Below are 24,436 nucleotides of genomic sequence, written 5' to 3'. Positions count from 1 at the left end.
CCTCACAACAGTAAGGTCCTGGTCTTGAACCCAACCTTGGGGTCACCCCAGGTTGTTCTCTGTATGGAGTTTGCATGTTCTCCCCGTGTCTGTGTGGCTTTCTTCCGGGTGCTCCGTTTTCCTCCCACAGTCCAAATACATGTAGGTCAGGTGAATCGGCTGCACTAAATTGTCCCTATATGTGATTATGTGTGTGTGTGTGTGTGTGTGTGTGTGTGTGTGTGTGTGTGTGTGTGTGTGTGTGTGTGTGCGTGTGCGTGCGCGCGCGTGCGTGTGTGTGTGTTGGCCCTGTGATGGACTGGCGGCCTGTCCAGGGTGTCTCCCCGCCTGCCGCCCAATGACTGCTGGGTTAGGCTTCAGCATCCCATGACCCCAACTGGGATAAGTGGCTTGGATAATGGGATGGATGAATGTAGCACATGGAATGTTGTTGTAAATAACTCACCCCAGTATTTCATTGAGCACTGACTGAGTTTGTCTGTACCATTACATGGAGACTGAACCATCTAATTACTCATTTAGTTGATTTGAAAAATTACTGCTTGTGGAATGGGCCAGTACATTCATGACTGTGCAGCTTGATGATTACTACTGACAGTTTAGCACATTGGGCCATCTACTACTACTACTACTTTTGGCTGCTCCCGTTAGGGGTCGCCACAGCGGATCATCCGTTTCACGTTGGGCCATAACAAAGTTAAATATGAACCCAACTTGGAAAAAGTTGATATTGTATGGAAAATGCAAATAAAAAAGAAAGCAGTGATTTCCAAATTGACTTTGACCCTTTGACATTGCAGACTGAACACAAGATATTTCATGTTTTGTCCAGTCAACTTCATTTAATTTGTAAATATTTGTCCATTCCTGCCATTCCGGCCTGCAACACATTCCAAAAACAGTTGGGATTGGGGCAATTTAAGGCTAGTAATGAGGTAAAACAATTAAATAATGATGCGATTTGAAACAGGTGATTGTGATCATGATTTGGTACAAAAGCAGCATTCAGGAAAGGCTTAGTCCTTTAAGGGCAAAGATGGGCTGAGGATCACCAGGTTGGCAACAAATGCGAGATAAAATTATTGAAATTTTTAAAAACAATGTTCCTCAAAGAAAGATAGGAATGGATTTGGATATTTCACCCTCTATGGTGCATAATATAGTTAAAATATTAAAGGAATCTGGAGGACTTTCAGTGCGTGAAGGGCAGGGGTGCAAGCCTAAGCTGAATAACTATGCTCTCCGATCCCTCGGACAGCACTGCATCAAGAACCATTATTCATCTATGAGCCATATAACCACGTGAACTCAGGATTACTTTGGCAAACCCTTGTCAAGCACTACAAAACTTAGATACAGCCACAAATGCCAGTTAAAACTTTACTGTGCTAAAAGGAAGCCTTATGTTAACCGTGTCCAGAAGTGCTGTAGACTTCTCTGGGCTCAGAGGCATCTGGGATGGACCATCACACATCATGGAAGAAATGGATGCCGTGTGCTCCGGACCAAAGAAGAAAAAGACTATCCAGACTTACCAGGAACAAGTCCAAAAGCCGGGGTCTGTCATGGTATATGGGGTTGTGTCAGTGCCCTTGGCAAAGGTAACTTACTCTTCTGTGATGCCACCAGTAATGCTGAAAAGTACACAGAGATTTTGGAGAAACACATGCTGCCTTCAAGACGACACCTTTTCCAGGGACGCCCATGCATATTTCAACAAGACATTGCTAAACCACATTCTGCACACATTACAAAGGCATGGCTACAGAAGAAGAGGGTGCTGACTGGCCTGCCTGCAGGCCTGACCGGTCCCCAATACAGAATGTGTGGCATGTTTTTAGACTCAAAATGTGACAACGGAGACCCTGTACTGTTGCACACCTTAAGACTTGTTTGCAGGAAGAATGGGACATTACACCTGAAATGCTTCATCACTTGGTGTCTTCAGTCCCTAAAATATTTTAAGTGTTGTGAAAAGGAATGGTAAGATTGCGAAATGGTTAATGCTTTATTGTCCCAACTTTTTTTGAAATATGGTGCAAGAATCAAAATTGAAACAAGTAGGTTTTATTTAGAAGTGTTTATTTTGGGAAAAAAAACAAACAAACAATAAAATTCATGAGATAAAATGTCGAATAATGGGACTATTGTTTTAAGTGTAATAGATTTCAGATAATTTACAAATCACCGTTTTCATTTTTAATTTTAATTTAACGTACGGTCCCAACTTTTTCTGATTAATGGTTGTATATCAGCAAATTGTCTGAGTTGCTCTTCAATGTAAGTGCTCACTTTGTAGTTTGGCACAAAATTGTTACATCGCATCTTTTATTGCTGAATGCTTCATCAGTTACTAGCATGCAAATTCCATGTACAGATTTTAAAGCTTGGCTAGTCAGTGCCACAATATTCAGTAACCTCACCACTTTGAAATTAAGGCTCATGCCTCAATCTTTACCTCTCTCTCCTAACCAGATATGAGTTGGCCCAGCAGCTGCAGCCCCAGCCAACAGAGGACCCTCTAGGAAGGACTACAGTGGCCCATGATATGCAGGTGGAGATCGAGGGGGACGCCCTCCAGCAACAGGTTGCCCCCACATCGGAACAGCAGAGCATGCTGGGACTAGGCCAGACACAGGTGGTTAGTGGTAGCCAACAGGTGACGCTGGAGGCACAGCTGACTGACCAACCACTGGTACAAGGCGAAGGTAAGAAATATTAACTCTCACCAATGGCATCAACCCAAGTTCTGTCAGCAGCATTCCACTATGGGTATTTACTCAAATAAATTGCTTTCATTATTCCATGCTTCCAGGTTAAGGAGCTGTCATTCCACCCCAGTAATTACACATTAAATGGATTATCCATTTGAAGAATTTAAGGTGGCTGTTGATTGATAATGACATGGGGATAAATTGATTGGTCTTTAATGTCTGCTCTACCCTATTCTCCTTCATGCATCCTACATCCTTTAGCTCTGATGTCAAGGACTGAGTTAAATCAGTAACAACAATGTTTGCTTGAGGACTTTGCATACATCTTGTAAAATAGGGAAGAACAGCACTCTAAAAACAGTATTAATCAGTGTTCCTTAGAAAAAATGTATGGATCTACTTATACTGCTATTTCCAGGAGCAAAATCTTTGAATTGCCCACTGTGCTCAGCATTCTTCTCTATAGCAGCTTCAGAATGTAAATGTCTACATTCAGAACCATCGCATGGGCTGTGTGAAATGTGTGACTGCACAGAGCCTCGCGCCTCGCCTGCAATCCTGCAGTTTTTTTTAAATCCCATTTTATTTTATATATATATATATACACGGACACAGGAAAAAAGTTTTAATGCATTGCAGTGCATTAAAACCTGCAATGCATTAAAACTTTTCCTGTATTCGTGTTGCTATTCCTCTCCTCACTAAATCAAATCAAATCAATTTTATTTGTATAGCCCAATATCAAAAATTACAAATTTGCTTCAGTGGGCTTAACAGCAACACAACATCCTGTCCTTAGACCCTCTCATCGGATAAGGAAAAACTCCCTAAAAAACCCCTTTAACAGGGAGAAAAAATAGGAAGAAACCTCAGGGAGAGCAACAGAGGAGAGATCTCTCTCCCAAGATGGACAGCGTGCAATGGATGTTGTGTTCACGCAATTTACATAATACAACACTGAAAGAGGATAACAGAATTATAATGGACATAAAATTTATGAAGAGCAGTAGTTGAGCACTTCTAACACCACTGACGGTTTCGGAAAAAAACACTACATACATACATACATACATACATACATACATACATACATACATACATACACACATACACACACACACACACATACACACATACATACATACACACATGCATGCATACGTATATATACGTATATATACACATATGTGTGTGTGTGTGTGTGTGTGTGTGTATATACACACACACACACACACACACACACACACACACACACATGTATATATACGTATATATATACGCATATAGATAGATAGATAGACCCCCCCCCCATAACGCTTTTTTAGATGGAAGGAGCGAGAACAGAACATGAGTGGGGTGGGGTGGCTGGTGTCCTTATATTTTCGGCTTTCTTTTTGCAGCGAGTGGTGTAAATATTATGAAATTGTGGTAGTTTCATGCCAATAATTTTTGCTGCTGTCTTTGCAGTCCTTTTTCTTTTTTGGGGTGGGGATTTTTCCTGGTGGCATGGTGGCGAAGTGTTTAGCATGGTCGCCTCACAGCAAGAAGGTCCTGAGTTCGAGCCCCGTGGTAGTCCAACCTTGGGGGTCGTCCCGGGTCATCCTCTGTGTGGAGTTTGCATGTTCTCCTCGTGTCTGCATGAGTTTCCTCCGGGTGCTCTGGTTCCTCCCCCCTCCAAAGACATGTAGGTCAGGTGAATTGGCTGTACTAAATTGTCTCTTGGTGAGTGTGTGTGTGTGTGTGTGTGTGTGTGTGTGTGTGTGTGTGTGTGTGTGTGTGTGTGTGTGTGTGTGTGTGTGTGTGTGTGTGTGTGTGTGTGTGTGTTTGTGTGTGTGTGTGTGTGTGTGTGTGTGTGTGTGTGTGTGTTGGCCCTGTGATGGCCTGGTGGTCTGTCCAGGGTGTCTACCCGCCTGCCGCCCAATGACTGCTGGGATAGGCTCCAGCGACCCTGAGAGCAAGATAATGGATGGATGATTTTTTTTGTATGACTGTTGTTGACGCAACATTCTTCTAAAATAAAATTCCTGTGTCATTTCCATTATGCATAGTCAAGGTAACATGAAAAAAATTTAACAAATTATTCAGTTTCTTTAATATTCAATATTGGATCATTACGTAGTGCGTTCTCCGTCTCGCTGCTCACTGCGGGGAAGAAGGAGAAGAAGGAAACAATGTCGGCTGCAGAGAGCATGACCAATTTCGTAAACACGAGTTGGTTGCTGAGAAAAAGAAAAAAATTAAAAAGAAGGAAGAATTTCATAAGTCCATTCATCGATCCTGACTAGTCTCCCAGTTCCTGCCGCTGAAAAACATCCCCACAGCATGATGCTGCCACCACCATGCCTCTCTGTAGGGATGGTATTAGCGAGGTGATGAGAGGTGCCTGGTTTCCTCCAGACGTGGCATTTGGCATTCAGGCCAGAGAGTTCAATCTTGGTTTCATCAGACCAGAGAATCTTGTTTCTCATGGTCTGAGAGTCCTTTAGGTGCTTTCTGGCAAACTCCAAGCGGGCTGTCACGTGCCTTTTACTGAGCAGAGGCTTCTGTCTGGCCACTCTACCATAAAGGCCTGATTGGTGGAGTGCTGCAGAGATGGTTGTCCTTCTGGAAGGTTCTCCCATCTCCACAGAGGAATGCTGGAGCTCTGTCAGAGTTACCATCGGGTTCTTGGTCACCTCCCTGACCAAGGCCCTTCTCCCCCGATTGCTCAGTTTGGCTGGGCGGCCAGCTCTAGGAAGAGTGCTGGTGGATCCAAACTTCTTCCATTTACGAATGATGGAGACCACTGTGCTCTTCGGGACCTTCAAAGATTTTTTGTACCCTTCCCCAGATCTGTGCCTCGATACAATCCTGTCTCGGAGGTCCACAGACAAATCCTTTGACTTCATGGCTTGGTTTCTGCTCTGACATGCACTGTCAACAGTGGGACCTTATATAGACAGGTGTGTGCCTTTCCAAATCATGTCCAATCAATTGATCTTACTAGAGGTGGACTCCAGTCAAGATATAGAAACATCTCAAGGATGATCAGTGGAAACAGGATGAACCTGAGTTCAATTTTGAATGTCATAGCAAGGGGTGTGAATACTTATGTACATGCAATATTTCAGTTTTTTATTTGTAATACATTTGCAAAAATTTCTACAAAACCTTTTTCACTTTGTCATTATGGGGTATTGTGTGTAGATTAATGAGAAAAAAAGGAATTCAATCCATTTTGGAATAAGGCTGTAACATAACAAAATGTGGGGAAAGTGAAGGGGTGTGAATACTTTCCGGATGCACTGTATACACTACCGTTCAAAAGTTTGGGATCACCCAAACAATTTCGTGTTTTCCATGAAAAGTCACACTTATTCACCACCATATGTTGTGAAATGAATAGAAAATAGAGTCAAGACATTGACAAGGTTAGAAATAATGATTTTTATTTGAAATAAGATTTTTTTTACATCAAACTTTGCTTTCGTTAAAGAATCCTCCATTTGCAGCAATTACAGCATTGCAGACCTTTGGCATTCTAGCTGTTAATTTGTTGAGGTAATCTGGAGAAATTGCACCCCACGCTTCCAGAAGCAGCTCCCACAAGTTGGATTGGTTGGATGGGCACTTCTTTGAGCAGATTGAGTTTCTGGAGCATCACATTTGTGGGGTCAATTAAATGCTCAAAATGGCCAGAAAAAGAGAACTTTCATCTGAAACTCGACAGTCTATTCTTGTTCTTAGAAATGAAGGCTATTCCATGCGAGAAATTGCTAAGAAATTGAAGATTTCCTACACCGGTGTGTACTACTCCCTTCAGAGGACAGCACAAACAGGCTCTAACAGGTACTATTTAATGAAGATGCCAGTTGGGGACCTGTGAGGCGTCTGTTTCTCAAACTAGAGACTCTAATGTACTTATCTTCTTGCTCAGTTGTGCAACGCGGCCTCCCACTTCTTTTTCTACTCTGGTTAGAGCCTGTTTGTGCTGTCCTCTGAAGGGAGTAGTACACACCGGTGTAGGAAATCTTCAATTTCTTAGCAATTTCTCGCATGGAATAGCCTTCATTTCTAAGAACAAGAATAGACTGTCGAGTTTCAGATGAAAGTTCTCTTTTTCTGGCCATTTTGAGCGTTTAATTGACCCCACAAATGTGATGCTCCAGAAACTCAATCTGCTCAAAGAAGTGCCCATCCAACCAATCCAACTTGTGGGAGCTGCTTCTGGAAGCGTGGGGTGCAATTTCTCCAGATTACCTCAACAAATTAACAGCTAGAATGCCAAAGGTCTGCAATGCTGTAATTGCTGCAAATGGAGGATTCTTTGACGAAAGCAAAGTTTGATGTAAAAAAAATCTTATTTCAAATACAAATCATTATTTCTAACCTTGTCAATGTCTTGACTCTATTTTCTATTCATTTCACAACATATGGTGGTGAATAAGTGTGACTTTTCATGGAAAACACAAAATTGTTTGGGTGATCCCAAACTTTTGAACGGTAGTGTATGTAAGAGGTTTCACCACACACTCAATAATATCTTTAACCAGTGACATTTCCATACCATTGCAGTCTGTTGGCTTCTTACTCTTTAATCTTTTGACAATGTCAGTAATTTCTTTTTCATCTGTTCCCTTTAAAAACAAAGATTCTTTTAGCTGTACATCTTTACTTGCCATGTCATTTCTACAGCCAGTGCTTGCAATATCCCCAGCCAAAGCAGGACCAACACCAACAAAAAAAATCATTGAATTCATTAACAATTAAGGCCATATCATTGATAGTTTTATTATTTTTGGTTAGGAAGCAATTTGGGTATCCAGTTTCCCCCTTTTTATTTTTAACAATATCATTCAATACCATCCATGTATTTTTTATATTGTTTTTGTTGTCCTCTAGTAATTTGCTGTAGTAATCCCCTCTGCTGTTTCTCATAATTTTTGTCAGTTTGTTTTTATACGTCTTGTATTTGTGTTCTGATTCTTTTGTTCTCTTCTTTAAAAAGTCTTTATATAATACATTTTTCTTCTTGCATGAGTTTAATAATCCCTTAGTTAACCATGGCTTTTCAGTAATTTTCTGTTTTACTACTTTCTTAACAAGAGGACAGTTTTTTTTTTATAAAGAACTGTTGTTATTGACAAAAATGTGTCATAGGCTTTGTCTACATCTTCCACATATACTTTATTCCAATCTTGTACCATCAGATCATTTTTAAAAGAATTAATTGTCCCTTCTGTTTTTTGTCTTAATTATTTTGTATGATGGAACATCCTTATTTGCCCCTGTACAGCTCTGAATGACTGCAAACACTGGCAGATGGTCACTTGTGTCATTTATTATTAACCCACTTATTACTTTCCTATCAATGACATTAGTGAATATATTATCAGTTAGTGTAGCACTGTGAGTTTTTATTCTGGTCGGGCATGTGATTGAGGGATACAGGCTCATACTGTACATTTCTGTAGTGGTATTGTGTTCAAGTGGGTTTAACAAATCAATATTGAAGTCCCCACAAACAAAAACCATTTTCTTATTATTTATGTTCTCATACATCTCCAATAACATTTCCCTAAATGTATCAATACATGATCCTGGAGTTCTGTATACACAGCTTATTAGTATGTTTTTTGATTTCTCTAGTTCTATTTCTACGGTAATACATTCCATGATATTGTCTACTACTTGTGACATACTATTGATAGATTTACAATTACAGTTTTTGTCAATGTATAAAGCAACCCCTCCACCCTTTTTTTGATTCCTATTCATAGAATACATCTCATATCCCTCAATATCGACCATGGCAGTTTGTTCCTCATTAAGCCAAGTCTCAGAGATTGCTATTGCAGTGAATTGGTTTTTCAGCTGTCTTAAACAGTGTTGGATCTTTGAAAGGTTTGAATTCAGGTTCCTACTATTGAAATGTATGATTGATATTACTCCATTAATTTTTGAATTTCTGTTAAACTGTTCCTCAGTATAGTATTCACAATGGTTGTGTGTGTTGATGTAGAAATTGTTCTCAGGATCAATATAATTTTCCATATCATGTCCTTTATGTTCAGTGAATTCAAAAGTTTTCAGTCCAACAGTTTCATATTCTGAGATCAGTACTTGTTGATTAATATCTCCAGTTGGAGATGAATGACGTGTCAGTGAGGCTTGTCATGGGCTGTAATTGTCATGGGTGTCAGAATTATTATCTTTGCTGTTCTCCAAGGGTTGTCATCTCTGATACTTGTCCAGCTCTGCTATGTCCTTGATGGCCAGTACTTTAGCTTCCTCTGGAGAGCCATTCAGTTTTATGAACACTTTACAGTTTGTTGTCCATGTTGATTGAATATCGTTCAATCAACTACTTTTTGCAAAGTAATAACCCTTTTTGCAAAGGTTTATTACTTTGCAAAAAGTAATAACCCTTATGTCTCAGTTGATGAAATTGTTTAATATCTGTTGAAACAGATGACAAAATTTGCACAAAGGGTGGACTTCGTACCTTTGTAGTGACAAATTACATTTTCCCCATGCTCCACCTGTCAGTCACAAGCATTTCTCTTAAAGAAAAACCAGGTGGGAAACCATACAGTCATTCTTTTTGAGTGGGGACGATGACGCAGCTTCTGTTTTACCCACTGAGTGATGGTGACAGACAGGCAGGGACAAGCACAGTAGCTACTTATCAAGATCACAAGGTGGAGAACCGACTCTCATTCCAGAGGATCATTCATTGGTTTTTCTTCTTTTCCTAACGTTTTTTTTTAACTTTGTCTTTTTTACCGCACAGTGACTAATGTGAATATCTTTTTTTTAACTTTATCCTTTTTACGACACAAGGAAATTGAAATGTGAATATGATTAGTATGTGATTAGTCAAAATGACATATATTGGAAACATTTGAGAAGATGTTCTCTTTTTACCAGCTCCCAAAAGAGATACTCTCCCATACCAGTGTCACATTTGTCTTAACCCACACCTTATGCTGAAAGTACTGGTCTATTAGGGTAGTTCGGCATAACTTTCTACCACTCTGAAGACTATAAATTGTCTATTTGAGAAAAGGTTTTAAGCAATCTATGCCCAGTGATGAGTAGGCCTACACGTTGTTTGAAACACAGTATGGCAACATATAGCTACAGCACTGTATAACAGTCAGATATAAAAAACAGAGTACTGGGACTACCTGATAGTATGGCGAGATTAATGTTTGCCTTGAAACTGCTCATTTGAATTTCTTGACTTGTGCGGCTTTAAACCAAATCAAACATCTCACTTAAAACCTTTTTGTGGTAGTCTGCAGCCCTCCCCGGCTTGATAGAGGGGGAGGAGCAGAGACTGGGATGGCTCGGAAGAGTGGGGTGATTGGCCAAGTACAATTGGGGAGAAAAATGGGGAAAAATCCACAAAAAAAAAAAAAAAAAAAGTTTTTTGTCATTGGTCTGCTTTTCACTCAACTAATTAAAACCATTTGTATTCTTTGTATATCCAGTGTGCTCTGAAACTTCTATGCCTGCCTACTTCTGTGTTTAGGCTAACATGATATTACCTCTCTCTTTGTGGCTCCAGACTCCTATGTGACTGCTCAGCATGCTCTGCCACAGAATATCAGCCAGTTTGAGACGCAGGCACTCCCTCAGCCTGCCTTTGACCAGCATCAATTAACACAAGGTATGGATGCCAGGGCATGCATGTACACAGATACAAAAAAAAGAAGCAAAAAACAAACAAACAAACAAAAAACATACTTTCTCTCTCTCCCATTTGTCATTTTCAAAATTTTTTTTTCAAAATTTTATGTGGACGTTGCAGATAATCTCTGGAACTACTACTGCTACTACTACTACTACTACTACTACTTTCGGCTGCTCCCATTAGGGGTTGCCACAGCAGCTCATCTGTTTCCATTTCTTCTTGTCCTCTGCATCTTCCTCTGTCACACCAGCCATCTGCATGTCCTCCCTCACCACATCCATAAACTTCCTCTTTTCCTGTTCCCTGGCAGCTCCATATTCAGCATCCTTCTCCCAATATACCCAGCATCTCTCCTCCACACATGTCCAAGCCATCTCAATCTTGCCTCTCTTGCTTTGTCTCCAAACCGTCCAACCTGAGCTGTCCCTCTAATATAATCGTTTCTATTCCTGTCCTTCTTCGTCACTCCTAATGCAAATCTTAGCATCTTCAACTCTGCCACCTGCATCGGCATATACAAGTACAACTTTTATGAACATTAGAAAACTCTTCAAGCATGTATTTTGCATCCTCTATTCTTCCCTAATTAGGGGCTAGCCCAGTTATCATTGGGAATGTTTTCCAGCTATTAACTATAATGTGTATTTTTCTGGTTTCGCCTGTGCCATCAAATCATAGGAAAGCATCTTTTATGTTGTTTTTTTGCCAGGTCATCAGGGCTGTTACAAAAACACCTGGTGCATTATTTTCTTTTAAGCATGTACTGTTTTTTGTAATTGTCCAACTCTCCCAGATTTTCATAGATTCAGAATTTCTCTTCTCTTTCTATTCTGTTAATTTCTGTATGGTTTTCATCTGACTTTTTGGTTACTCAGCTGTCGTGTTTATATGACTTCTCATTTTTCTTTTCTGGTCCAGACTTATATCTGAGGAAAACTTACCATTAATCTCAGTGCAGGGGCTTTGAACTTTGTGAGCTGGAATGTAAAAGACTTTAGTACTTTCACTATGTTTAACAAGATTTTTACCCACTTTCACCATCTTAAAGTCACCATAGTGCATTTACAAAAAATAAATGTTAAAAGATCAGACTTTATGGAAATCAATATGAAATGGATATGCCTCCTGTTCCACTCTAAACTTTAGTCTTAGAGCTGGTTATTTTTTCACCCCCAAAGCAGAACTACACAGGATAGAAGACATAGAGATTTTACCTATTACTTTATCTGATCATGCACCTCTAGCACTCTCATGGAACATTGGTCAAAGGCAAACAACAGCAATTAAATGCATCACTTTTAAATGATAAGGAATATATCTCATTTGTAACAACTGAACCAAACAACTACTTAGATACAAATATCTCACCCGAAATATCACCTCTCATTCTATGGGAGTGCTAAGGCTTATATTAGAGGTCGCATTATCTCATTTACAAGCATGAAAAAAAAGAGAAGGGACGCAAAACAACATGAATTAGAAGACAAAATAAGACAGCTCAAAACAACATAAAAGAACACCATCCTCCAATCTAGTTAATGCACTCAAACAAGGACGAAGAGATCTAAATAGCCTAATCACCAAAAAGATTGGGGGCAACTTAAGGTTCACCAATCAAAAATATTATGAAAATGGTAACAGGGCAAGTAGATTGTTAGCATTAAGACATAAAAAACCCAGCAATCATCCAATGTAGTATATTAATGAATTTTATGAAATTTTTAAAGAGATAGTGTCACCTTTACTGTTAAAAGCTTACCACCATGCGTTACAATCTGGATCCTTGGCCCCCTCCTAGAGGGAGGCGACAATAGTTGTAATAGTTGTAATACATAAGGAAGGCAAGGACCCCCCCCCCCCAAATGCCAGTCATATAGGCCTATATCACTACTGAATTGAGAGCTACATATACTAACAGCTATTCTATCGAGACATGTGAATAAAATTATCACAGAAATTATTCATTCTGATCAGACTGGGTTTATCACAGGTTGATATTATGGGGACAATATCAGAAGACTGTTAAATTTAATGACTCATCCAAAAGTCAAGGGGGAGGAAGCAATGGTATTATCCCTCGATGCCCAGAAGGCATTTGATCAAGTATCCTGGCAATACTTGCTTCAAACACTGAAATGATTCCAATTTGGCCCTAATTTCATAAAGTGGGTACAAACACTATATTCTAATCCATTGGTTCCCAAGCTGGGGCCCGCACACCCCTTGGGGTGGCGCCTGAGAGCCCAAGGGTGCGCGAGGCTTTGTCTGCTCTGAGGGGGAAGCACCAAAGATCACAGGGGTGCGTGTGGCTTTTCTGCTCTGGGGTTGTCAAAGTGCACATGTTAAATAAAAGCACAATAACTCACTTCCTGGGTATTTTTTTTTATACAAAAGTCTGTATATAAAAATATTTTAAAAGATACATTTTTGCCCCCCCCCCCTTCTAAAAGGTAGTTGGGCTACACCTAGTAATCATACCTCTGTGACCCGTCAATCTGCGCTATAAAACTCTGAGCAGGCAGTGTTGTCAGGTAGTTACTCAGCTAGCAGCTAATGTTAGCGCATCTTTGTTTTTTCCTGCAGTCAGCAGCAGCACTTTAAGAATGAAACAACATGGCTGAGAAACGCAAAAGTGTGGATGACTCAGTCTCAAGAAAGAAAGTTAGGCTTTATTTCGAGAGCTACCTTAGGTTTGGTGTTATGGAAGGACAGGACAAGTTTCAGCCAGAATGTGTCATGTGTGGTGAGAAACTAGCTAATGACAGTATGAAGCCAAGCAAAATGAAACAACACCAAGAGACAAAACATCAAGAGACTATTGGTGGAAGTCAGGAATTTTTTGAGAGGAAAAAGCAGTTGGCACTGTCAAAAAGATCCACCGACATCAGAAAAGCATTTGAAGAATCAGGCAGTGATTTGCACAGAGCCACGGAGGCTTTATTTGAGTGTTGGCTATTAATTGCCAAGGCTAAAAAGCCACACACTATTGGAGAGCAGCTTATCAAACCCGCCCATCTGAAAATTGTAGAGAGGCTGTGTGGGCCACATGCGGGTTATTCTCCCATTCAGCACTACATATCTGTCTGAGACAGCCTTCAGTGCCCTTGTAACAATAAAAACAAAAGCCCACAGCAAACTCGATGTACACCAGGACTTTAGGCTGGCTGTCACAAGCATCACACCTGACATTCCATCCCTGGTCAAAGGAATGCAAGCCCAATGTGGCCATTAGTGTCTGAATGAACAAGATGACACAGACTAAGTAAAAAACTGTAAGGAAGAAGTTATCGTTATTGTGTGTAACAAAATAACACACACTGCCTGTCAAAAAAACAAACAAAGTGTTATTGGTTTATGAATGAACAGGATGGTACAGACTCAGTAAAAATGTTACTGTTAGAGCCAAAATAACACATAGGCCTGCTGTCTGTCAAAAATCAGTGTTCTAAACTTTACATGATGTGCATGAGGATGTCAGATTACAACAGTACTAATATGTTGTTGTTTCAGTGAGCTTAAGTCAGATGATAATAGTACAGATATGATGTTTCAGTGAGCCTGAGTCAGATGAAAACTAGTACTGATATGTTGATGTTTCAGTGAGCCTAAGTTAGATGAAAACTAGTACTATGTTGATGTTTCAATGAGCCTGAGTCAGATGTCAACAGGCCTGCTCTGTTGGGTTGTAAGATGACAACAGCATTAACTTGATGTTTCAGTGAGCCTGAGTCAGATGTCAACAGGCCTACTCTGTTGGGTTGTAAGATGACAACAGTATTAATAATCTGATGTTTCAATGAGCCTGAGTCAGATGACAATAGGCCTACTATGTTAGGTTGTGAAAAGAAAAAAAAAGTTAAGCTTATACAAGACAAGACACTTTTAAACACAGATGTTCTGAGGCTTGAAACAAGACATTTATTGAAGATAAAGATGGAAAAAAACTATAATTGATGTTAATTTTTGTAAATAGATATTTGGAATGAATCACTTTTCTCTTGGTGTGTGTGTGCTGGGTGGGGGGGGTGGGGGTGGGGGGCTCAGCTTTTCTTATAAACAAGGTTGGGAACCACTGTTCTAATCCACAAGCTGCCGTTAAAGTTAATGGGCTCCTGTCAGACCGCTTTACCATAGAACGTAGCTGCAGACAGGGTTGCTTTCTATCACCCCTACTGTTCAATATTAGTATTGAACCACTAGCACAACTTATTAGAGACGACAGTAACATAAAGGTACTGACAATAAATGAAGAAAACAAATTATCCTTATATGCAGATGATATGCTTTTATATATAGCCGGACCTACAACAACAATCCCACACTTAAAGGATCTTATTTCCACATAAGGGTACTTCTCGGGCTATAGTAAATGTGGACAAAACAATGACAATGGATATAAGTGGTGGAATTCCTCAAACGGTCAAACTCCATAATGGGTTTAAATGGCGTAAATACGGCATTAAATATCTTGGCATTCAAGTCCCCCCATCGCTAGGAAAGCTATATGATGCAAATTACAAAAGCATAATTCAAAATATCAGTAAGGATTTGGAACGGTGGTCGACATTTCCCCGGTCTCTGTTTGGCCTTATTGAAAGTATATGCATGAATGTGCTACCTAAGCTTCTCTATCCATTTCAGATGATACCAATTGATATTCCTAAATCTATATTTGATAAATTAGACAGGCTCGTTTCAAAATGTATATGGCAAGGAAAGTGACCAAGAACACTACAGCTATCTAAACTGCATGGAGGGCTCTAACTCCCGAATCTAAGATATTATTTTTGGGTTGCACAGTTAAAACCTTTAACAATATGGATTCAGGATCTTACATGTACTCGCTGGCTTAAAATAGAAAAAAGCTTGTGTGTGAAGCCCCTACAGACCTTGCCTTTCCTAGATGTCCCCTTAAAAGAAACTCAAATATGTGAATGGACTACAGTCACACTAAAAATCTGGAGGAAAATAAAACTGTCATTTGGATTGCCTAAAGTAATTTCTGTACTTACTAGTATCAGATTTATAAAGGGTTTTGTACCCTCCCATATAGATGCAGGTTTAAGAAAATGGTCAGAACATGGACTCGCTAATCTATACCAACTTAATAAGGATGGCATCCTTAACTCATTTAAACAGCTGAGAGAGGAATTCATGCTTCCTAACACAGACTTTTTCAGATATTCACAATTAAGGGACTTTTAAACAAAACATAAAGAGTAGAATAGAGTATTGGTGCCCACTCCAACTGGAGAGTTCTTGATAAAATTACAAACAGGGATCAGGGATAAGAAAGTCATATGTCATGTTGACCAAATATTTTTAGGCTTGAATATGAATAATACACTGCAGATAAAAGGAAGATGGAAACTGAAATGAATACAGATATACCACAGGATATGTGGGGAGAAATATGCACTGAAGCAAATCTAGTAACCAATTCAAATACATGGAGGGAATTCAAATGGAAGGTAATTATGAGATTCTTTCAGACACCAGAAATATTGGATAAAATGGGTCCAACACACTCAAATAAATGCTGGATAAACTGTGGAACACAAATTGGCAACCATACCCACATATTTCGGACATGCCCTAAATTAAGAACATTTTGGGAAGAGGTGTTTGAGGCACTTGAAGAAATATTCCACCAAAACTTCACAAAAGATCCAAAGATGGAATTACTGGGATTAATGTTGGAAGGGATTGATGGAAGAGCAAAAAAATATATTTTACAAATATTACTAACAGCAGCAATTGAATGCATCACAATTAAGTGGTTAAAACTTGGCCCCCCAACATACAGTTTGTGGACTGAGAAAGTATGGTAACTATATCAGATGGAACAAATAACATACTCTTTGAGACTTCAGAAAGATATATTTATTAAATGGTGGAGCCCGGCCATGGCTATATTGAGACAATGAAGTGTTCTATACACTTGTATACATTATGTATCATACATGCATCTCGATCTTCTCAATTCACCTTATTTGTTATGCATATACACACACCCATACCACTACACACGTTCATCCACAACTTCCCTCCTTGACCACAACCCCTCCTTTCCTTTTTTAATTATTCATGTCTTTAACTTATACCACCATAACAACTAACATTTCAAGCTGAATTAAAGGTTTCCCCCCCTATTTTTTTTTAAATTTCCTTTTGTTAACTTATCTGTAAACCATATAGGTACTGCTGGGAAAAAAAACAGCAGGCAAAATTGTGAATCTGGTTGTATTAAGTTGTTGAAATTGAAATAAAAACTAAGTTAAAAAAACTAGTTTTGCTTCTTTGCAGACTCATTACAGAGATTTTTGACAGTCTCTGATATCCTGCAGACAAATGTTATACTTGTATTTATGCACCAAATGGAGACATCCATCAATTCATTTCCAGACTAATAGCTCTTGTGTCTGACCTTATCTCCCACCAACGTATGCTCACTGAAGGTTCTAATTATCTCTCACTGCCAAAGCTGTTCATTTAAAAGAAAAAGAAAACAGTTGATAGTTTTGGTATCTGATGCATACCTTTCCCAAAATAATCCTCCCTTTCACGAGTATTCATTATTTTCCCCTAGTCCATTTTTCTTTTACTAGGACTTATTACTGTTTCATTGACCAGAAACTTCTAATTAGAGTCAAATCCATTCAAAGCTTAAAATTCCAAACACTATTGACATTAATACTCTGTATGCTAGATAAACTAGTCACTCTGTAACAGTGGTGGAATAGTAGTACAAGATACTTGCAATTGTAGGAGCTGCCTTTCCTGCAGCCCATAATACCCATAATTCCCTGCTCAACCTCACAGATAATCTCCACCCATCTTCTCACCTTTACTGTAACAGTATTGGATACAGCAGTACTGTAAGTGGTGATGCAATTTCACCCTTAAAAACCGCAGTGGAATTGAAATTAGCTCTCTTTGGTGGAGGATTCCATGTGCATAAAAGAACAAAAGACCATGTTTTCTTTACAGTACTGCTGGCCCCGGTTTTACTTTAGGACAACCTCATTTTCATCCGCTAATCAGCTGTTATAACCGGTTAATTTTTCCTACAAGCCACGCGGTTTTCATAGGAAGAGAGGGTGACCGGATCCCTTGTCATTGGTGATTTAGGCGTGCACACTGTGATTCACGTAGAATTCGGTCTTAGGCTGTTTATCTTACTTTTGTTTGCTACCTTTGTAGATAGATTGTGCATGTGCTCTCTCTCTTTCTCTCCCTCAAACTCCCTTTGTCTTAATCTTGTACACCTGTCGCATGTGCCCCCGCACACAGCCTCTCTCCTTCTCTCCTCCTCCCTTCAGTGCATAGTGGCACTCAAACCCACACACACCTGCTCTCACCCTAGCACACACTTTGCTCTTACACATTCATTCCTACAGCGGAATATTTGCACATAGCCTCACTACCTTACATCACCATTTGTGTCTTGATCATTATATTGCTGGTCATTATTGATTGTACCTGATCAGTTTGTTTGATAATTAGTGTTGATTATTTTAATAAATTGCTTCATTGGAATAAGCTGTTGTACTGCCTGTTTTTGCTGCGATATTCACTGAACCCATCCTCTGCCAAGCAAAGTACTCACGTTACCATCATCAACCTGGTTGTTTCATGAGTGTCAGACATAGTGTAATGGTAAAACATTAGTAGTGCAATACCAGCTAAGGCTGTAGCACAGTGTTACAACTAGATTATTTCATCAATTTTAGTAGTATCTACCACTACTACTTTCGGCTGCTCCTGTTAGGGGTTGCCGCAGTGGATCATCCATTTCCATCACTTTCTGTCCTCTGCATCTTCCTCTGTCACACCAGCCACCTGCATGTCCTCTCTCACCACATCCATAAACCTCCTCTTTGGCCTTCCTCTTTTCCTGTTCCCTGGCAGCTCCATATTCAGCATCCTTCTCCCAATATACCCAGCATCTCTCCCCCACACGTGTCCAAGCCATCTCAATCTTGCCTTGTCTCCAAACCGTCTAACCTGAGCTGTCCCTCTAAAATACTCATTCCTAATCCTGTCCTTCTTCATCACTCCCAATGAAAATCTTAGCATCTTCAACTCTGCTACCTCCGGCTTCGCCTCCTGTTTTTTCGTCAATGCCACCGTCTCCAAACCTTATAACATAGCTGGTCTCACAACCATCTTGTAAACCTTTCCTTTAACTCTAGCTGGTACCCTTCTGTTACATATCACTCCTGACACTCTTCTCCACCCACTCCACCCTGCCTGCACTCACCTCTCTTCTGCACTCCCGTTACTTTGGACAGTTGACCCATAGTATTTAAACTCATATGCCTTCGTCACCTCTATTCCTTGCATCCTTACCATTCCACTGTCCTCCCTCTCATTCATGCATATGTATTCCGTCTTGCGCCTACTGACTTTCATTCCTCTTCTCTCCAGTGCATACCTACACCTCTCCAGGCTCTCCTCAACCTTCACCCTGCTCTCTCTACAGATCACTGTGTCATCCGCAAACATCATAGTCCACAGAGACTCCTGCCTGATCTCATCTGTCAACCTGTCCATCAAGCCAATCCTTGATGTAATCCCACCTCCACCTTGAACCCATCTGTCATTCCAACCGCACACCTCACCACTATCACACTGCCCTCATACATATCCTACACCACTCCTAAATACTTCTCTGCAACTTCCGACTTCCTCATATAATACGTACCTCCTCTCTTGGCACCCTGTCATATGCTTTCTCTAAATCCACAAAGACACAACGTACCTCCTTCTGGCCTTCTCTATACTTCTCAATCAACATTCTCAAAGCAAACATTGCATCTGTGGTGCTCTTTCATGGCATGAAACCATACTTCTGCTCACTAATCATCACCTTTCCTCTCAGCCTAGCTTCTGTTACTCTTTCCCATATCTTTATGTTGTGACTGATCAACTTTATACTTCTGTAGTTGCTACAGTTCTGCACATCGCCATTATTCTTGAAATCAGTATCAGTATACTACTTCTCCACTACTCAGGCATCATCTCACTTTCCAAGATTGTGTCAAACAATCTAGCTTAAAACTCCACTGCCATCTCTCCTAAACATCTCCATGCCTGCACATGTATGTCATTTGGAGCAACTGCCTTTCCACTCTTCATCCTGTTCATAGCTGTCCTCATTTCCTAATTCATGATCCCTACATCATCCAGCCTTCCTTCGTTCTCATTTTCTTCATTCATCAGCCCCTTCCACCTTCTCAACACACTCTCCTCACTTGTCTACACATTTCCATCTCTATCCTTGATTGCCCTTACCTGCTGCACATCTTTCCCAGCTCAGTCCCTCTGTCTAGCCAATCGGTACAAGTCCTTTTCTCCTTACTTAGTGTCTAACCTCTCATACAACTCACCATACGCCTTTTCCTTTGCCTTTGCCACCTCTCTCTCCGCTTTACACTCCATCTCCTTGTACTCCTGTCTACTTTCTTCATCTCTGACTATCTCATTTCTTCTTTGCCAACCTCTTCCTATGTATACTTTGCTGTACTTCCTCATTCCATCACCAAGTCTCTCCTTTTCATCCTTCCTTTGTCCTGATGACACACCAAGTACCTTCCTAGCTGTCTCCCTCACTATTTCTGCTGTGGTTGCCCAGCCATCTGGCAACTCTTCATTACCACTCAGTGCCTGTTTTAACTCCTCCCTGAACTGCACACAACAGTCTTGCTTCTTCAAAGTTAGTTGGTCATCAGTCATGACACCCAGGTTTTGGGCAGACTTTGTGGGCATGAGTTTGGTTGATCTGAGCTGGATATTGATCTATTTTTTTAAGGATGGACTGGCTGGGATGACAAGGAACTCAGTCTTAGATGGGTTAAGCTGAAGGTGGCGTTCTTTCTTTCCATGCAGAGATTATCAGCAAGGCATGACAATATCTGTGCTGAGACTGAGGTCATCTGGCTGGAATGATAGGAAGAGCTGGGTATCATCAGCATAGCAATGGTATGAGAAGCCATGGGAGCGGATGATTGCACCAAGTGAGTGGTGTATATTGAGAAGGCAAGGGGACCGAGCACTGACCTTTGAGATACCCCTGTGGATAAGCTGTGCGGTTTGGACACTTCTCCCCTCCAAGATACACTAAAAGATTTCCCTGAGAGATAGGACATGAACCAGTGGAGGGCAGATCCTGACATACCAAGCTCAGTGAGTGTGGAGAAGAGGATTTGGTGGTCAGTCATTTCAAAGGCAGCTGACATATCTAGCAGCAATAAAGCTGAGGATTGGCCAGCAGCCCTAGCCAAACACTGATTCTATTACTGTCAGGAATCAAAACTCAAAACAAGTTTTAAATCACTGACAAACCAACTGCAGTGTCCTATGTTCAAGATCAGAGCTTGTTCTGCTGATTTTAGTTAAATCTCATTTATAAACTGTTAGTGAAAATCCCATCCCCATCTGATTTTCACGACAAAGAAAGCAATAGAGGGTGCAACCCACGTCTGCTGACCCAGCTATTGAAGCTCAGAGAGTGAAACTAGCAAGTACTCAGCCCTGATAATGGCCTAAATTTGAATCAGAACTCAAAAGCTTTAAATCACTTACCAAACACTTAGATTCCCTTTTGAATTTGGGATTGGAGAACATTCAGTTTATGAAAAATGAATTTAAGTTCCTTAAAGTTCATTCATCTTCAACCGCTTCTCCAGGGTCGGGTCGTGGTGGCAGCAAGCTAAATAGGGCACTCCAGACGTCCATCTCCCCAGCAACATAAAACATAAGGTCACAGATCTGATGAGACGACCACAAAGTCTATCATCGATCTTTGGCCTGAAGTGTTCTGGTACCAAGTACACTTATGAACTACCTTATGTTCAAACGTGGTGTTTGTTATGGCCAATCCATGACTCGCACAGAAGTCCAATAACAAGTCACCGCTCGGGTTCAGATCAGGGAGGCTGTTCCTCCCAATCAACCCCTCCAGGTTTCTCCGTCTTTGCCCACATGAGCGTTGAAGCCCCCAGCAGAACAACAGAGTCCCGAGGCAGAGCCCTATCCAGGACACCACCCAGAGACTCCAAGAAGGCCGGATACTCCAAACTGCTATTCAGTGCATAAATACACACAACAGTCAGATCCTTCCCCCCAGCGACTCGCAGTCATATAGAAGCGAGCCTCTCATTCCCTGGGGAGAACTCCAACATGGTGGCACTCCACCAGGGACTTGTGTGTATCCCCACACCAGCCCAGCGCCTGTCACCTTGGCCAACACTGGAAAAGTAATGAGTCCAGCCCCTGTCCAGGAATTTGGTTCCAGAGCCCATGCTATGGGTGAAGGTGAGTCCAACTATATCTAGTTGGTACCGCTCCACCTCCCATACCAGCTCAGGCTCCTTCCCTGCCAGAGAGGTGACATTCCACATCCCGAGGACCAATCTGCGATGCTGGAAGTCGGCACGCCCTGGACCCCTCTTTTGCCTGCCACCTGGCCTGCTTTGCATCCTACCCCAATGCTCATCCCCGTGTGTGGTGGGTCCACGGGGTGGTGGCTCCATGTTGTTTTTTCGGGCTGGCCCCTTAGTCGGCGAAGGTATGGTGGCCTGGCCACCAGACGCTCAATGGCAAGGTCCTTTCCCAGGTCTGGCTCCAGGAGGGGGCCCCAGTTTCCCTTTTCTGGGCAAGGTGCTGTAACTGCTGGTGTAATTTCATTGGGTTCTTGGGAATCACTCATAGTCTGGCCCCTCCCCTGGGACCAATTTGCCTTGGGAGACCCTACCAGGGGCTATTTACCCCGACCACACAGCTCCCAGGATCACCGGGACACACAAACCACTCCACCACATTAAGGTGGCGAGTCTAGGATGTGTATTTCACTCAGTAATTTATAGTTTACCGAAAATTAATGAATCCTTGACAAATATTCACATTAGTCATATTGTTTCTTGCATTGGATGCTTAAGTGAAAAAGTATTGAAATTCATTGACCATCACATTCAATCATCAGTGACTAAGCTCCCCTCATATAAAAGATAGAACAGCTTTTCTAAATAAAATTGAAATATTGCAGACTATTACTGACAAAGATTGGTTTGTGACTTTAGATGTCAGCCCTGTATACAAACATTCCTAATCAAGATGACCTCAAAACAGAGAGATATAGTGTTTGTTAATGTGAATCTCAGACCACCTACTAAGAATGAATACTTTTTACAAGTTCATGCTACAACAATGGGTATGAGAAAATTTGACGAAGACAGTGACAATCCATATAAGAAGGACAAAGTTTTACTCGTGTCCCATTGATGATATTTTTGTTTTATTTTGGTGTGGAACAGCTCTGAAATTAAACTGGATGAATTTGTTATGCATCTGAAATCCAGAATTGTATCCATATCTTTTTCAATGGGAGAAAGTAGACATTCCATTCATTTTCTTGTGTAAAGGATTACAAGGCACCTGGATAAGTAGTTACGTCATCTACAGAAAGCTTACAGATAAATACATCTTATTGGCCCTCAGCCATCATCCAAACTCCCTTAAGAGAAGTCTTGCTTAGAGCCAACTGAATAAGATATGCCGTACCTGTTTTTCAGATGAAAAGTTCTCCCAACAGTCTGAAATACTAACAAGTAAGTTTCTGTGGAGAAATTATCCTGGTGAACAGAGTGCAATAGATAGTTGAAAGTTTTCAATGTAGTCAATTTAGCTCAATTTAGGTGAAAAGTATGCAACTTCCCCATCTCAGAGTAAACCAATTAAGCTTAAAAATTACTACACAAAACACAGACCAACTATTCTTAGTATGAGATGAAGCAAGCTAAATTCCAGCCCAACATTTGAGGTAGTGATGTGCTGAGAAGTTTATACATCAGATTTATCTCCCTCAAGGTAATGTCCTCAGCAGTTTTACAGATGTGAACAATTGTTTCACACATCCTTTCCTTATTTCTATCAGTCATCCTCCAACCTGTAGCTTTTTCCACCGACTCTAACTGGACATGACAGCTCGGTCCTCTCTCCTGCTGTCTACAGTTGGACATATCAGATTTGTGGAAATGAATGTTTGACAAAATTTCTTCAAAAAACATTCAGTAATACTTTATTTTAGGGGGTCGTTTCCTAGTAATAAGGTGGTAATTTTTACAGGTAATTTTACAACTAACCGTAACCCTCCCTAACTCTAACCAAAATTACAAGGTAATTTCAACCTTATTTCTAAGAAATTACGTGATAATTACCACCTCATTACTAGGAAATTACTAGGTAATTTCCAACCCCCTCCGAACCGTAAAATAAAGTGTAACCAACCATTCTTTGAAAACCTAACTACAAGTGACTCCAAATCTGGCACCGTGTAACAATAACCTCGTTCCCTCGCTCCTGAATGAAAATACCTTTGACATAAAGAAGGGAAAGTAGTCATTTAAGGACTTTATGAATAAAATATTTGGTTCTTTTTCTATCAAAGAATCAGCTTTTCTTTTTTTTACAAGAAAAGCATTTATTGGCTTCCCCAGTTTTCTCCCAAAACCTGGAGGTAAATATTTATTTAAAATGTGTTGTTTCGGCATCTGACTCACGGAGCAGTCTATACCATTGCCTACCAACATGGGGATTGCCAGTTCAAATCCCCGTGTTACCTCCGGCTTGGTCGGGCGTCCCTACAGACACAATTTACAGTGTCTGCTGGTGGGAAGCCGGATGTGGGTTTGTGTCCGGGTCGCTGTACTAGTGCCTCCTCTGGTTGATCAGGGCACCTGTTTGGGGGGGAGAGGGAACTGAGGGGAATAGCGTGATCCTCCCATGTGCTACATCCCCCTGGCGAAACTCTTCACTGTCAGGTGAAAAGAAGCGGCTGGTGACTCCACATGTATCGGAGGAGACATGTGGTAGTCTGCGGCCCTCCCCGGATTAGCAGAGGGGGTGGAGCAGTGACTGGGATGGCTCAGAAGAGTTGGGTATTTGGCCAAGTGCAATTGGGGAGAAAAAGGGGGGGTCACCAAAAACAATGTGTTATTTCTTTTACGTGTCTGTCATGCTGAGTGAGTCATCAGTGGGAGTC

General features: G+C 40.9%; 1 protein-coding gene across 1 annotated transcript in view; it reads left to right on the top strand.

The window, feature by feature from the left end:
* LOC130118683 (zinc finger protein 236-like) overlaps positions 1-24,436 on the top strand; it is a 139,983-nt gene that overhangs the window by 61,604 nt on the left and 53,943 nt on the right. Inside the window, exons 14-15 of the mRNA XM_056287124.1 lie at positions 2,476-2,708; positions 10,267-10,368. Coding sequence (XP_056143099.1) covers positions 2,476-2,708; positions 10,267-10,368 — 335 coding nt within the window. The remainder of the gene's footprint in view (positions 1-2,475; positions 2,709-10,266; positions 10,369-24,436) is intronic.

Source organism: Lampris incognitus, chromosome 9, assembly GCF_029633865.1.
Source record: "Lampris incognitus isolate fLamInc1 chromosome 9, fLamInc1.hap2, whole genome shotgun sequence".
In the NCBI taxonomy this organism is placed as follows: Eukaryota; Metazoa; Chordata; class Actinopteri; order Lampriformes; family Lampridae; genus Lampris; species Lampris incognitus.
The sequence above is the reverse complement of the archived record's forward strand: the minus strand, read 5'-3'. Positions and strand labels throughout refer to the sequence as shown.